We start from the raw sequence: 14,034 nt of genomic DNA, 5'->3' as shown, positions 1-14,034 counted from the left end.
ATCCGGCCCTGGTCATGTTCTCTGGGGTCTCAGCTACCCCCCCGGTAGCCAAGACCCCAGAGATTTTTCGACTCTGGGGGGGCTCTACAGCCTTATTCCCGATCACCATTTTAAAACTGCCAAGAGGGAATAAATACCCTTAGCGGCAGCCATATAATGCGTATCGTTAAGGGGTTAATAGGGTCTTCGGATCTGCCATGGGCCCTCCACTGCCACGCTCTTGCCATCCTAACCAGGGGCAGCACTTGGGCACACTGAGATCATGGTGGGCTTCAGGAAAATATCGCCGGCTCAATGACGAGACAATATCTCAATCTGTGCATGCGCCGCCACCGGTGCCATTTTACTGAAAACTGCTGGAGATCAATGTGTCCATGCACCTACAGCGGTGCCATATTCATTAAGACACCGCTAGATCAATGTGTGCAAGCGCCACCGTGCTTAGTATTGTGTGAAATTTAAAACAATAAGATACAGACACCCAGAAGTATGGGAGGAGCTGTGCCAGAGCACTGGGAGACTTTTTCTCAGAGTGCTAATGGTGATCTAACTGGAGGGAGGTTGGGAATGCAGACTCAGTGACCTGCAGTGACCTTGATGAGGTTACCGCTGCTCACTGATGCTGCGCACCCAGCAACTCATTCATCAGTGATTCTTGGCCTGGACGGTCGCATCTTAGCACCGTCCAAGTTAAAAACTAGTAATCCCCAGACATGGATTAAGGCATGGGACAGAACATCGGACAGGTGAGGGATATTGTTGTTTTTTATTTTGTTTTATTACAGAAGATGAGGGCTTCAATGGAATGGGCGTTAGGGGAGTATAACTATGTTTTTTATTTTTAAATGAAAAGTGTGGTTTGTTTTTATTTCAAATAAAAGACTTTATTGTTGCTGTCTATTTACAATACAACTATAGGATTAGTAATGGATAACTGTCTTATAGACGCTTCTCCATTAGTAAGCCGTGAGCTTGATGTCACCAGACAATACAAAGATGACATCAACCCTACAGATATGAATCTCACTTGCCACTGCAACAGGGCAAGTGGGAAGAGCTGGGCAAAGCACCAGAATTGGCACATCTAATAGATGTGCCTTTTCTGGGTGGCTGTGGGCTGCTATTTTTAGGCTAGGGAACAAATGCCAGTTTTATTTAATTATTTATTTAGAGCGCAGGTGCTGGCTCATGAATGCTCCCATCAGCCGCCGCCTGCTATCTCTGTTATTAGGGGCAGCAGGCGTAGGCTGATGGGAGCAGTAGTCCAGAGTGCCAGGATGTAAACGTTATACCTCCAATCACAGCTGCAGGCCTACGCTGTTATTTGACAGTGCAGGAACTGCGGTTGTCTGACCAAAGTGTTTGTTTCACACTTTCAGTATTTGGTCAGTATTTTATCTCAGCAAAGGAGATATTTTGCCTAAAAAAATCTTCTAGAAGAGAATAAGCTTGCAATATGGTTTCTGATGTAAGTTGCCATATATGAAATCATACAAATGTACAGCAGAACCAAATAGAAGTCACCTCTATGAACTTTAAGCTTGGAGTTGTACATGGACCTGGTAGTAAGAAAGAAGTGTAAAAAATAACATCAATTTATCACATTTTAGATATATTAAAATAGATTAGGATGTGAAAAAAAGACAACAAAAACAAACTGCGTACCCAATAAGTTATAATAATTTTTATTCATGTTAGAAATTCTATCAGTGTTCGAACATTAATATTTAGAGTTTGTACAATTTCCATTTTCAATGTTTGAAATGTAAACCACACTAGATCACAAAAATGAAACAAACACATTCTGTATGGTAAAGATTATAATGCTCTCTCAATGTGGTTAACCCATTCCCTGCTGGAGTGGTTAGCAATACCCCTTGTAAAGGTCTCTTGCTGGAACAACTCAAAACCGTGAAGGGGCTAAGTGATATTTTGTCCGGTGTTTTTAAAAGTATGTGTGCACTGTACCCAAATTTCATGTCTCACAATGGTATCAATACATATAAACTCTTTAAAAATATACTTCTGTCAAAAAAAAAAAAAAGACTTGATAACTACTATATACACTACAAAAATAAATTTTCATATAAATAAATTATATGGCATATGTTTATCTTTGTAAATGAAAATGACACAAAACCCACTACTGCCAAACAAGGCAGACAATGAGACCCAGTTTGAATAGTTTTCCTTTTAACTCCTTACTCTAAAATGCTATGAGTCTTTATTGTAAATGTCATATACTCTCTCCTATTTAACATTAGTAAGCACTCTATACAAATAAAAATGCCACTACAAGTAGCCCATAGCTGTAATAGTGTTTTCCAATAGAAATAAAAAAAATATCCCTGCATATTTTTGTTATAGACTGGCATGACAAATACTGTAAGAACACATTCTTATTATACAAAAATATAAATATTAAAAAACATACAAAGAAAAACATTGCCAGCTACTGTTCTCCCTTTGCCAATGTGACGACAGGAGATATATTTATATATATAATTTTTTTTATAAAGTCTATACTGTGCAGAAGGCAGCAGACACACTAACGAGGGAGCGGGGAGATTTGGCCATGTAAGTGTGTGTAGTATGAGACTTGGGGAAGAGGAAATACAGCTTCGAGTCTATTATCATTAGCAATGCCAAAATGTCATGATAGCACAGTGCTGCTCTCTAACAAGTACACTGGTGATCAGCTTAACTTGTGACTGGGATCATTTACTTGATTACTCTCTGAAGGATAAGGAAGTCTACCAGCTTAGGAATTGTATAACATCTAAGAATAAATAAAATATATGGTATAAATGGCATCATTAAAGCATTAAATACCAAATTAATGATTCTGTATAGCCTCGATCTAAACACAGAACAGTCACCTTTTGAAGGTGCCCTAATGGCAGCCTGGAGCTTCTATGTATTCACAATCAGATAACCGCCATGGCCACGAGGCATAAATGTAAGGCCAAGTTAACATTTCGTTCACAGGTCACAAATCTGTGGCTCCATTGAGGCTTCCATCTGTAGTCCCGAAGATTTGGATGGAACCTCCAATAAAGCCATTCATTATAATGAGGTAGACAGAACCTACAGTTTCGGCAGTATCTTTATCAAGGCAAGAATTAAAGGGCGGTCTACCAACCTTTTGTGCCTGCTGCCAAAAAAATGGACACTACCAGACGGAGTCCAGATGAAGTGACTCTTGTCTGCCTCATTAAAGTAAATACCTATAATAGGGGTTTCATTCAAATATTGTTTTTTTCTTTTTGAGCTTCCCGAAAAAAGCCCTCACAGAGACAGAAACATGTGTCCCCAACATTATGTGAACATATTCAATCAACGCATGGGTGTTGATCTTAATATCTGCCTGTACTTTTGCAATCAATTTTCTCCCTACCATTGTAGGACACTGTTGTTTCCTGCAATACAAGATTAGGGATCTGTCATAGACCAAGGGAGTTTCTAGAATTCCTTTTTCTTTTTAGCAAATTCCAATTACAAGATTGAGGATCACTGTGCCATACATGGCCATTTGTGAAATGAAGGTAGTTTTTCAGGTTGTGCCATAAGGGTTTAGCTTTAAAGTGTAATCATAATGTGTAAGAGCTTTTACACTGCAAGCAGACAGAGTCCATTGTTTTTATCACTCTCTATAATAAGGCAGTGATCTGGACACGGAGACTTTTGTAGTGGTCTCAGTGTGCTTATGTAATAATAGCTTATAATAAGGAAAGGCAGCTACATATTCCTTGCTAGATTTGTTTGGAAGATTTTAACAAGTGCCTTAAAGAGGTTAAAATATTTAAATGAATCTTCTTACATGTCAGAGCAGCATGCAATGCGATCGGCACTGCAATCCACAATGGCATATGAAGAATGTATACAGTATATCAATGTACAAAATAAAGAGCATAAAACTCATCATCTGAATTAAATTAATAGCATAAATTTAAACTCTGAGCAAACAACATATCTATGTATGTAAGAGAGGAAGGGAGGTAGATAGGGAAACCATTTACATTTTCAGAAGCAAAACGGAATAGTAGCACCAACATAAAGAAAAGTTAATGTAAGCCATATAAAAATGTACTGTATTATTCAATTGTAGTTCTATCCCCTTTATCACTTGAAGTGCTTTTTATTACAAAAAAAAAAATAAAAATTAGCACTTAGCCAGTGGTGAATGAAACCCCCATAATGGCCAAGTACCCCCTAAGCTGGAATGGCACCAAACCAGTCGACATTCCGCTAAACTACACACAAAGGGTATAAATAAAAGACTGATTTTGTAAAGTCTGCAAATAACGTTTGCTAATGAGAATGCATTTCTCCTGCAAGTAAGTGCTGAACATGGATGGGCGAAGACTCCCAAACATTACAGGTTTACACAAGAACACCAAGAATACAGAACACAGTGGAACAGACTCTACAGTATCACATGAGACAGGTGCACACATCCAGACACGAGGACAGGTAAAACACGACATTGGCGTAGACAAATTCTTCATATCTGCCCATTTGAAAGAAAAGAGATACTCACGCATAGCGTGTTTGAAAATTATCAGTAACATACTACCACAGGGTTGTGATATGAACATTAAACATCAAAACAGGAAACTTTTACACACACCAAATAACACCTATCACGTAAGCAATATTTGCATAGGAATTATACAAGTAAATTATACAATATTTAAGCAGCAGAAAAATACACTGGATCTTATATCTAGATTAAAGTGTGGCACAAATCCTGTACATTAAGTAGAGAGGGCAAATAAGCTTTTGACCAATCTGTAAAAAGGAGTCAAGGAACTCCGCAGTTACGCTAACTTTACATAGTTCTTTTGTATATTACATATGTATACACCTTTTAAATATTTATACCAATATTTAACACATTTGTACAATAGATTACAGTAATAATGAACTGTTTGTCTTGATGCAGCATGTCCATTATATAAAACCTCCAGCAGCTTTCATTAACCAGTCTGGAAATTCTGTCCCATCTTTGGCCATCAATAATTCAGAATATGTTGACTCTGAAATAAAATAAAAAGGATTAACTGTCTAATTAGAACTGCCAAGATGACCTGTGTCTATTTTAGTAAATTCTTGCATTTCAAAAGAAATACCAATGCTGCAACATCTTTCCTTTCAACACTATGTTGTGTTGTTACTCTGTTATTCCCATTTTAGATATATACAGTGGGTATGTACGGAAAGTATTCAGACCCCTTTAAATTTTTCACTCTTTGTTTCATTGCAGCCATTTGGTAAATTCAAAAAAGTTCATTTTGTTCTCATTAATGTACACTCTGCACCCCATCTTGACTGAAAAAAACAAAAATGTAGAAGTTTTTTTAAGTTTTTGCAAATTTAGTAAAAAAGAAACTGAAATATCACATGGTTATAAGTATTCGGACTCTTTGCTCAGTATTGAGTAGATGCACCCTTTTGCAGGGAGGTGTGTTCCTTCATAAGTCAAGTCCTATCAGTTTAATTTAACACAGCTGGACTCCAATGAAGGAGTAGAACCATCTCAAGGAGGATCACAAGGAAATGTGACTTAAATATGAGTTTCTGAGCAAAGGGTCTGAATACTTATAACCATGTGATATTTCAGTTTTTCTTTTTTAATGAATTTGCAAAAATTTCTAGATTTCAGTTTTTTTTTTCAGTCAAGATAGGGTGCAGAGTGTACATTAATGAGAAAAAAAATGAACTCTTTTGAATTTACCAAATGGCTGCAATGAAACAAAAAGTGAAAAATGTAAAGGGGTCTCCTGAATACTTTCAGTACCCACAGTATTTATATATTACATATATATATATATACATACATATGGTGACACCTAGAGTTGAACGACTTTGGTCGGATCGGGTTTCGTGAAACCCGAATGAAACAAAATTTGTTTCAGATGAAACTGGTCCGACTAGGGCAAAAAAAGTCGGAGTTTCGTCCGAAACCTGACCCCAATGCAAGTCAATGGGGAATAAAAGTCGGCATTGAGCGGATGACTGTCATCCGTTGAATGACGACTTTTATTTCCCATTGACTTGCATTTGGGTCAGGTTTCGGACGAAACTGCGACTTTTTTTGCCCTAGTCGGACCAGTTTCATCTGAAACAAATTTTGTTTCATTCGGGTTTCACGAAACCCGATCCGACCAAAGTCGCTCAACTCTAGTGACAACCAATTATCTATTTATACATTGTAGGAGGAATACAGAGGAATCGCACACATGAAGAAAAGATGCTCCAGATTTACTAATTCTAGGGGAACACAAGAATTGAATAAAACAGACATGTAAGGAGAGTTGAAAGATCCTCTTTAAGAATCTTCTTTCAAAACAAAAGGTAGCTCATATACCAGTACAGGAACATTTGTTAGGATGTGGATGGAAAATAGAAATGTCGATGCGTTTGTACTTGAAAGAAACAGACTTAGGCTAGTTTCACACTAGCGTTCGGTAGAGCTGCGTAGTTCCTCCGTTAAGCCCCGCCCACTGCTGCACCTCTTCCTTCATCTCCGCCTACGTCAGCATGGGTCCTGCGTACCCCATCTTTAACATTGGGTATGCAGGCCATGCGACCATATGCGGATGCCTGCACATGCGTTGTTTTGTCGCTGAACCGAACGCAACATGTTGCATTTTTTTGCGGTCGGTGCAGCGTCAAAACAACGCATGCGCAGGCATCCGCATACATTTGCATGGCCTGCGTACCCAATGTTAGATAGGGTACGCAGGACGCATGCTGACGTAGGCAGAGATGAAGGAAGAGGTGCAGCAGTGGGCGGGGCTTAACGGAGGAACTACGCAGCTCTACCGAACGCTAGTGTGAAACTAGCCTTAGAGAAGTACTCCCAGTTTTTTTTTCTTTCTGTAACTACACTTTAAGCCTGATTGTCTTATCACTCTCTGCACTCTGTTATCTTCCATGCAGTTTATCGTCCTCTTTTCTTCCTCCAGTCTGACTCTTAGCTTTTATCCTGCACGATATATCCCTCTACGCTTAGCTATTCACCCCATGATGCATCAGTACAGCATCTCATGAGAGATTATCATTTCCTCTATATGATCCTAAATATGTTAATATAATAAACCTGTATAATCAGGAAAGCTGAGCTGTGAGCTCCTACATTATGACTGTGTGACAGAGCTGTGCAGTCCTCATCATCATTATCTTTGATATAAGTTTCAGCTACCCCCTGTAGAGAACTTCAGTAGTACAGTTCATGCAATTTCATCATACAAGGATTTCTGGTGACTTCAAATAATATAAAGCCATGAAATTTCTTGAGAGTCACCAATTGATCAAATGACTTAACTGAAGAGAAGAATGTCATGAATTTCCAAATATAAAGAAACAACTTGTGGGGAACCAGTGACAGCATGAAATTCTTTTAAACAAAGCTTGAGTGCTACTTTAACTCTTGTTGGTAATGACAAATATTGTACCTTATTTTGAGAGATTTCCTTGTGTTCTTTCTTCACATTCAACATCTTGCAGCTCTATCACTTCTACTTTAGAGTCCCTTCTCTCATAGCGCACATTGACAGGCACATGAGGATCCTCATAAGGTCCATAGTCATCTTCGTGATACCCACCATGGAATGGGTAACTAGCACGATTATTGTGGCTACACACTGAAGGGTGAACAGCAACAGTAACTGAAGCCGAAGCAGTCACAGTAGTAATAGGCTGGCAGTATGCAGGCACTGAAGTACCTCCTGGAGCAAAAGCAGTTCTCCTATTGCTTTGTAAGTGTGGTCTGTGTCCTGAGCGATCTCTTGTACTTGTACCAATATTGTTCTCAGTAGAAGATTCAAAAGCATCCCTGCGAGGCCGATAAGGAGGCGGCCGTGACTGTTCCCTTGACTCCCATCTCTGATTTTTGTTAGGGCACCACTGTTGTTGGGACCTTTGATCTTGTTCGGGCTGTGTCCTCTGGTTATGTGTGGCATCTGGCATTACAACCTGGGAAAATAGAAATGAAAATTGCATTATACTAAACTAGCAATATTACCTAACTTAGGAATGAAACATAAGGTTCCAATACTTTGGACAGAATTTATCAAGTCATTTTATCAAGCCAGTTTTCCAGTGTTACATCTTATTTTAGGTAAAAATGTGCAAGTTCTTGCGATTTTACGCAGCTTTTAGTACCTTTGAAATTTGAGAGGAGAAATGGGCTATGTAAATAAATCTTCGTCAGATTTATAATTTTTGGCCTTTTTAAAGTCAAATGAAATGACAGTTTTAAATCTAGTGAGGAGGGAAGGAGTAAAAATTAGAGAATCAGGTCTAGGCATAAGTGTTATATTTAAAGAAGCACTCCTATCAAAGTTTGTATCCTCTTAATATACTGGAGTCACCATATTATATAGCACTGTATACTTACAATTGCTTGTTTTGCCTTTCTACCCAGGTGATTCTTCTCTTTTCTCAGCTCTATGTAGAAACAGGAAGTCTCTTGTCCCTGCATTTATTATTCTCCTCTTCAACGCCTGACCCAGCTGCTCCCTCCACCCCCCCCCCCGTCAAGGACTTTAGCAGTCACTCCTGACTCATGCAGAGAAAACAGACTTCCTTTTTTTTACTTAGCGCTTAGAAGTATTCAGCTAGTCATTTTTTAATCATTTGATGTCATAGGCCTAATGGAAAAGACAAGAATTACCTGGGTAGAAAAGCAAACCGAGCAATTGTAAGTACCAAGTGCTATATTATACAATGATTGCAATACATTAAAAGGATATTCAGCCATCATCTACCTCTAACAGGCACAGGTGGAGCAGAGCATCACCTGCGGCTATTAATCTGTTAAGTGCTGCTGTCAGTCTCTGACAGTGGCAGCTACAGGGCACCGGCAGGGGGATGCATGCTTTCACGCGCACACTGACACCCCCATGACGCGATTGCGGGGCACAGATGAGTTGCCATGACAGCTGGGGGCCTATTGAAGACCCCCCTGTGCCTGTCATGATGGTACTCTTGTGAATATGGTGTTCATTGGACACTGTGATTTTTGCTACTGTAATATTCTGGTATTGCTGTACATAGCCAGCGATCAGACTACCGCAGGTTCAAGTCCCTTAACGGGACTAACAAGTACAGTGAAAAGAGAAAAAAAAATCTTTTGAAAATAAAAATACATAAAAGTTCAAATCACTCAACTTTTTCCGAATAAAAATAAAGAAATAAAAAAATAAATAAAAGAATACACAGGAGAGGTGAATATTCACTTCTCTGAGACAGGAATTTGATTTGCCTTCGGTATGGGAGTTTCAATACTATATGCTTCGACATGCTTGGAGGGCACAGTGTAGATTGGGAGCCATGACGGTTCAGGGCGACATTGTACTAGACTTTGTGTGTATGAAGGGAGGGACGAGGGGAGTTATATCGAGCATATATTATGATCTACTACACTCCTATCTGGGGGACAATCACTTCACTGCAAAGAGTAAATGGGAAAGGGAGGTGGGTACCCTCACAACAGAACAATGGGAGACTATTCTTGAATATGTCCCGAAGATCTCTCTAAGCGAGCAGGCACGGCTCTCCCAATTATATGTAATACATAGAACAAACAAAACACCGCTGGTCCTATTCAAGGTGGGCTTGAGGGGAGACTCTAGCTGCCCTAGATGTGGCACAGACCAGGCCGGACTGTTACATATGTTATGGTCGTGTCCGCGGCTGGTGGCATACTGGCTGGTCGTTATCAACAAAATTGAGAGAGCTTATGCATGTACGCTCCACAGGAATCCAGTGCTGTGTGTTTTGGGGGAGGTGGATGGGATACCTGTCTCAGAACATTACAAAGTGGCAATAGCGAGGTTGCTGTATGTGGCACGCAAACTAATAGCACGAAAATGGAAGGATTCGGAACCCCCCACTAGGAGGGAATTTATTGCTCAGACACGTACGGTAATGCATTTAGAGGAAAGCATTTACAGGCGAAGGCATGGTGAAAGCACTTTCGAAAAAATATGGTCCGCCTGGATGGCGGTGATATGATTGCTAAGACTCTCAAGTATACCCGGCATAAGGAGTATTGGGGGAGGGCTTTGATTGTATTACTACAAGATATGTGAATTGTTACATGTATATTGATATCCACTGTTTATTGTTTAAAATCTTTTGAAACCTAAATAAAAATAACTGGTTTAAAAAAAAAAAGAAAAAAAAAAAGAATATTCACTTCTCTTAAGTAGTGGCACATTTGACCACCCAGAAGCTGACACTGTGCGCGCTACTTAATACTCACTGGCTTCCATGCACATTGTTGGGAGCGGTGAGTATTCTGGCAGCTGTGCTCTGCTTTTGAGCAGCGCATGAAGTCCCTGCCATGCGCTGCTTACAAGCTTAAAGCAGCTGCTGGCACTGGAACAAGTCGCTGTGAGGGAGCGCAGGAAGTGGAGTATAATGGTTTATTTTTTTATGTTTTTTGATGGAGTCCAATCATACTAGGATAAGGATGGGATCATTCATACACGGATAGGGATGGAGCCATACATACAAGGATGGGGCCATGCATACAAGGATAGGGATGTAACCATGCATACAAGGATAGGGATGGAGCCATGCATTCAAGGATAGGGATGGAGCCATGCATACCAGGATAAGGATGGGGTCATGCATACACGGATGGGATGGAGCCATGTATACACGGATAGGGATGGGGCCATGAATACAAAGATAGGGATGGAGCCATGCATTCAAGGATAGGGATGGAGCCATGCATTCAAGGATAAGGATGGGGTCATGCATACACGGATGGGATGGAGCCATGTATACACGGATAGGGATGGGGCCATGAATACAAAGATAGGGATGGAGCCATGCATTCAAGGATAGGGATGGAGCCATGCATACCAGGATAAGGATGGGGTCATGCATACACGGATGGGATGGAGCCATGTATACACGGATAGGGATGGGGCCATGAATACAAAGATAGGGATGGAGCCATGCATTCAAGGATAGGGATGGAGCCATGCATTCAAGGATAGGGATGGAGCCATGCATTCAAGGATAGAGATGGGGCCATGCATACTAGAATTGGGATGGAGCCATGCATACAAGAATAGGGATGAGGCAGTGCATACATGGATAGAGATGGAGCCATGCATACACGGATAGGGATGGGGTCATGCATTCAAGGATAAGGATGGAGTCATGCATTCAAGGATAGAGACGGGGCCATGCATTCAAGAATAGGGATGGGGCCATGCATTCAAGGATGGGGATGGAGCCATGCATACAAGGATAGGGATAAAGCCATGCATACAAGGATAGGGATGGGAGCCAATCATACCAGGATAGGGATGGGGCCATGCATACAAGGATAGGGATGGGGCCATGCCTGTATGAGGACCCTTGACGTGGGTTGCGATTTTTTAATATTTTCGCCAAATATTGACCGTTACCTTATGTATTTTATACATAATTTTTATTGCACATTTTCCCATTTTTACGCAGCAGGCAGCCAGTCTGCTTAGTGATGGTTGGGTGAATTGGTGTGTCTGTCCTTGTGGGGTTCTCCCCGCCTGATCTAATAGTATGGGCGTCATCAATAAGCCAAACACTGTGCATCACACTTATCTCTGTGACTGGCACCCTATGCAAGCCTCATCTGTGTGCATTTTTTTTTTAACAATAGATTTTTATTAAAGAATTATTCATATAACATTGCAGTGATCAGAAAGAAAATGAACATTTAGTTGGGTGGTGTACAAAGGGAGGTGCTAACATAACTGATGGGAATGAGTAGAGGCTAAAGGAGGGGGAAAAGGAGCCCGAGGGGGGGGGTTAGTAGAGTCTAAATTCAATATAAAGAATTAGGACGAATCTGGGGAGTCAGGAGTAAGTAAACGAAGTGAAGGTGTGGCAAAGGGAATGTGGGTGGCATATTTCGCCCAGGGAAGCCAAATTTTCTCAAATTATGGACTTTGTCCATAAGTATGGTAGATCATTTTTCATTTATCATAAACCAAGTCTCTTGACTTCTGATAAATATAGACCTGATTTTTTTTCAGGCCAATGCTATAGATTGATTGTCCGCTAGGAATATAAATACGAATTTGGGTGTGTTTAGGGATGGTAGGGATTAGTGATGAGCGAGTATACGCGTTGCTCGGGTTTTCCCGAGCATACTAGGGTGATCTCCGAGTATTTTGGCATGCTCGGAGATTTAGTGTTTGTCAACACTGCTGCATGATTTGTTGCTGTGGAGAGTCACAAGCCATCAAACAAAGAAGAACTGCTTAAATTTTTGCACCAGGAGTGGCATAAGGTCACCCAAAAGCAGTGTGAAAGACTGGTGGAAAGCATGCCAAGACACATGAAAGCTGTGATTAAAAATCATGGCTATTCCACAAAATATTGATTTCTGAACTCTTCCCGAGTTAAAAAATTAGTATTGTTGCTTCTAAATGATTATGAACTTGTTTTCTTAGCATTATTTGATATACCTATTAAGAGAAAAATCAGAAAAACTGAAAATTTTGCAGTGTTCTCTTAATTTTTTGCCAGAGCTGTATGCTGTTTTGTGAAGCTGTGAAGACTCCAAAGGTGAACCCACAGGACCGCGACGACGAACGTACCCCCGGGCGAGCAGGCCAGGTGTACCACCCCTATACAGGGAGTGTTAGGCTAAGTGCACACGTTGCAGAAAATTTCTGCACAAAAACCTGAATCCCTTCCCAGAAACCGCACCTATTTTTCCGCGGCGGTTTTAGTGCGTTTTTTGCGCGGTTTTGATGCGTTTTTGATGCGTTTTTACCGCAGTGGTTTCTAAAAGCATGGGAGAAGCCTAAACCGCGGAAAAAACAGCAAAATTAATGTGCATGCTGCGGTTTTTACCGCGATGCGGTTTTTTCGCTGTAAAAAACGCATCAATGTGCACAAAAAGTGCAAAATGCATAGAAATGACTGTGCACCTTATTTTTAGCGGTTTTATAGTGAAAACCGCTAAAAAAACGCTGTGTGTGAACACAGCCTAAGGGGCAGGCCCGGAGGAGACTATCGCCGCGGAAGCTGGTACTTGGGGACAACTGGAGGAGTAGACAGGCGAACACCGGGCTGGCCGGCAGGCTGGCGAACACAGGAGAGACGGCTGCAGGACTGAACGGAGAGCAGGCAGGAGGAATCGGAGTTGGCAGGAGCGGATCAGGAAGGCACACACGGGTGTAGGCAGGAACGGACAGGAATGGCGGACTCTGGAAGGGAATACAAGATGGAGAGAGATCAATAGAATACACAAGGCGGGAAAGGCACAAGGCTGGATGCTAGCGAGAGAAAACGCAGGAGCCGGGGGACCTGAGAATCTGTCGTGGAAACACAATAGATAATCAGGCACGGGTCTGAAAGGGCAGCTCCCTTTTATAGGGGCAGGACTTCCAGGTCAGACCTCCAGGGTCACGGGGGCGGAGAGATGGGCTGAGCCAGACTGTGCTGAGGTCTGGGGTGAGGCGCGCATGCGTCCTGTTACAGAGCGCACCGGGAGCGGCGGACAGACCGCGAGGCAGGGCGCAGGAAAGCCGGAGGACGCGTGCCTGCCGCAGGAGCGCGCGGGGAGCAGCGGACGCGCCTGGAGGCCGTGGCCAGCGCGGGACCAGGAACGGGAGCAGCGGCAGGAGCCGCGGACACGAAGGAGGCGGCGGGCACGGGAGCCGCGGTAAGCGTGACAGTACCCCCCTTCTTACTCCCCCTCCTCTTAAGGCCGGACAGGAACTTTGCCAAAATCTGAGGAGCCTGAATGTTCTCCCGGGGCTCCCAAGATCTCTACTCTGGGCCAAAACCTTTCCAATCGATTAAGAAAAAGGTTTTACCTCTAGATCTCTTCATGGCAAGAATGTCCTTAACTTCAAAGACATCTTGCATGGAAACGGGCGCTGGAGAGCGGCCAGCAGAAGCATGAAAGTGGTTAAGCACAACAGGTTTCAAGAGGGAAACGTGGAACGAATTAGGGATTCGTAGCGAGGCCGGGAGTTTTAATTTGTAAGCCACATCGTTGATACGAGCTAA

At 41.8% G+C, this 14,034-nt stretch overlaps 1 protein-coding gene across 2 annotated transcripts in view; it reads right to left on the bottom strand.

The window, feature by feature from the left end:
• Positions 1-1,662: 1,662 nt before the first annotated feature.
• The window catches only part of PTCH1 (patched 1), a 213,867-nt gene continuing 201,495 nt past the window's right edge, over positions 1,663-14,034 (bottom strand). For both annotated transcript variants that reach the window (XM_073545959.1, XM_073545958.1), the window contains exons 23-24: positions 7,461-7,980; positions 1,663-5,039 (exon numbers count right to left, since the gene is read on the bottom strand). In XM_073545959.1, the coding sequence (XP_073402060.1) occupies positions 7,462-7,980 (519 nt within the window). In that variant the 3' untranslated portion in view covers positions 1,663-5,039; position 7,461. The remainder of the gene's footprint in view (positions 5,040-7,460; positions 7,981-14,034) is intronic.

The sequence above is a fragment of the Dendrobates tinctorius genome, unplaced genomic scaffold, assembly GCF_039654945.1.
Source record: "Dendrobates tinctorius isolate UK_male_01 unplaced genomic scaffold, ASM3965494v1 ptg000144l, whole genome shotgun sequence".
Lineage (NCBI taxonomy): Eukaryota > Metazoa > Chordata > Amphibia > Anura > Dendrobatidae > Dendrobates > Dendrobates tinctorius.
This window is presented reverse-complemented; position numbering and strand designations above follow the sequence as displayed.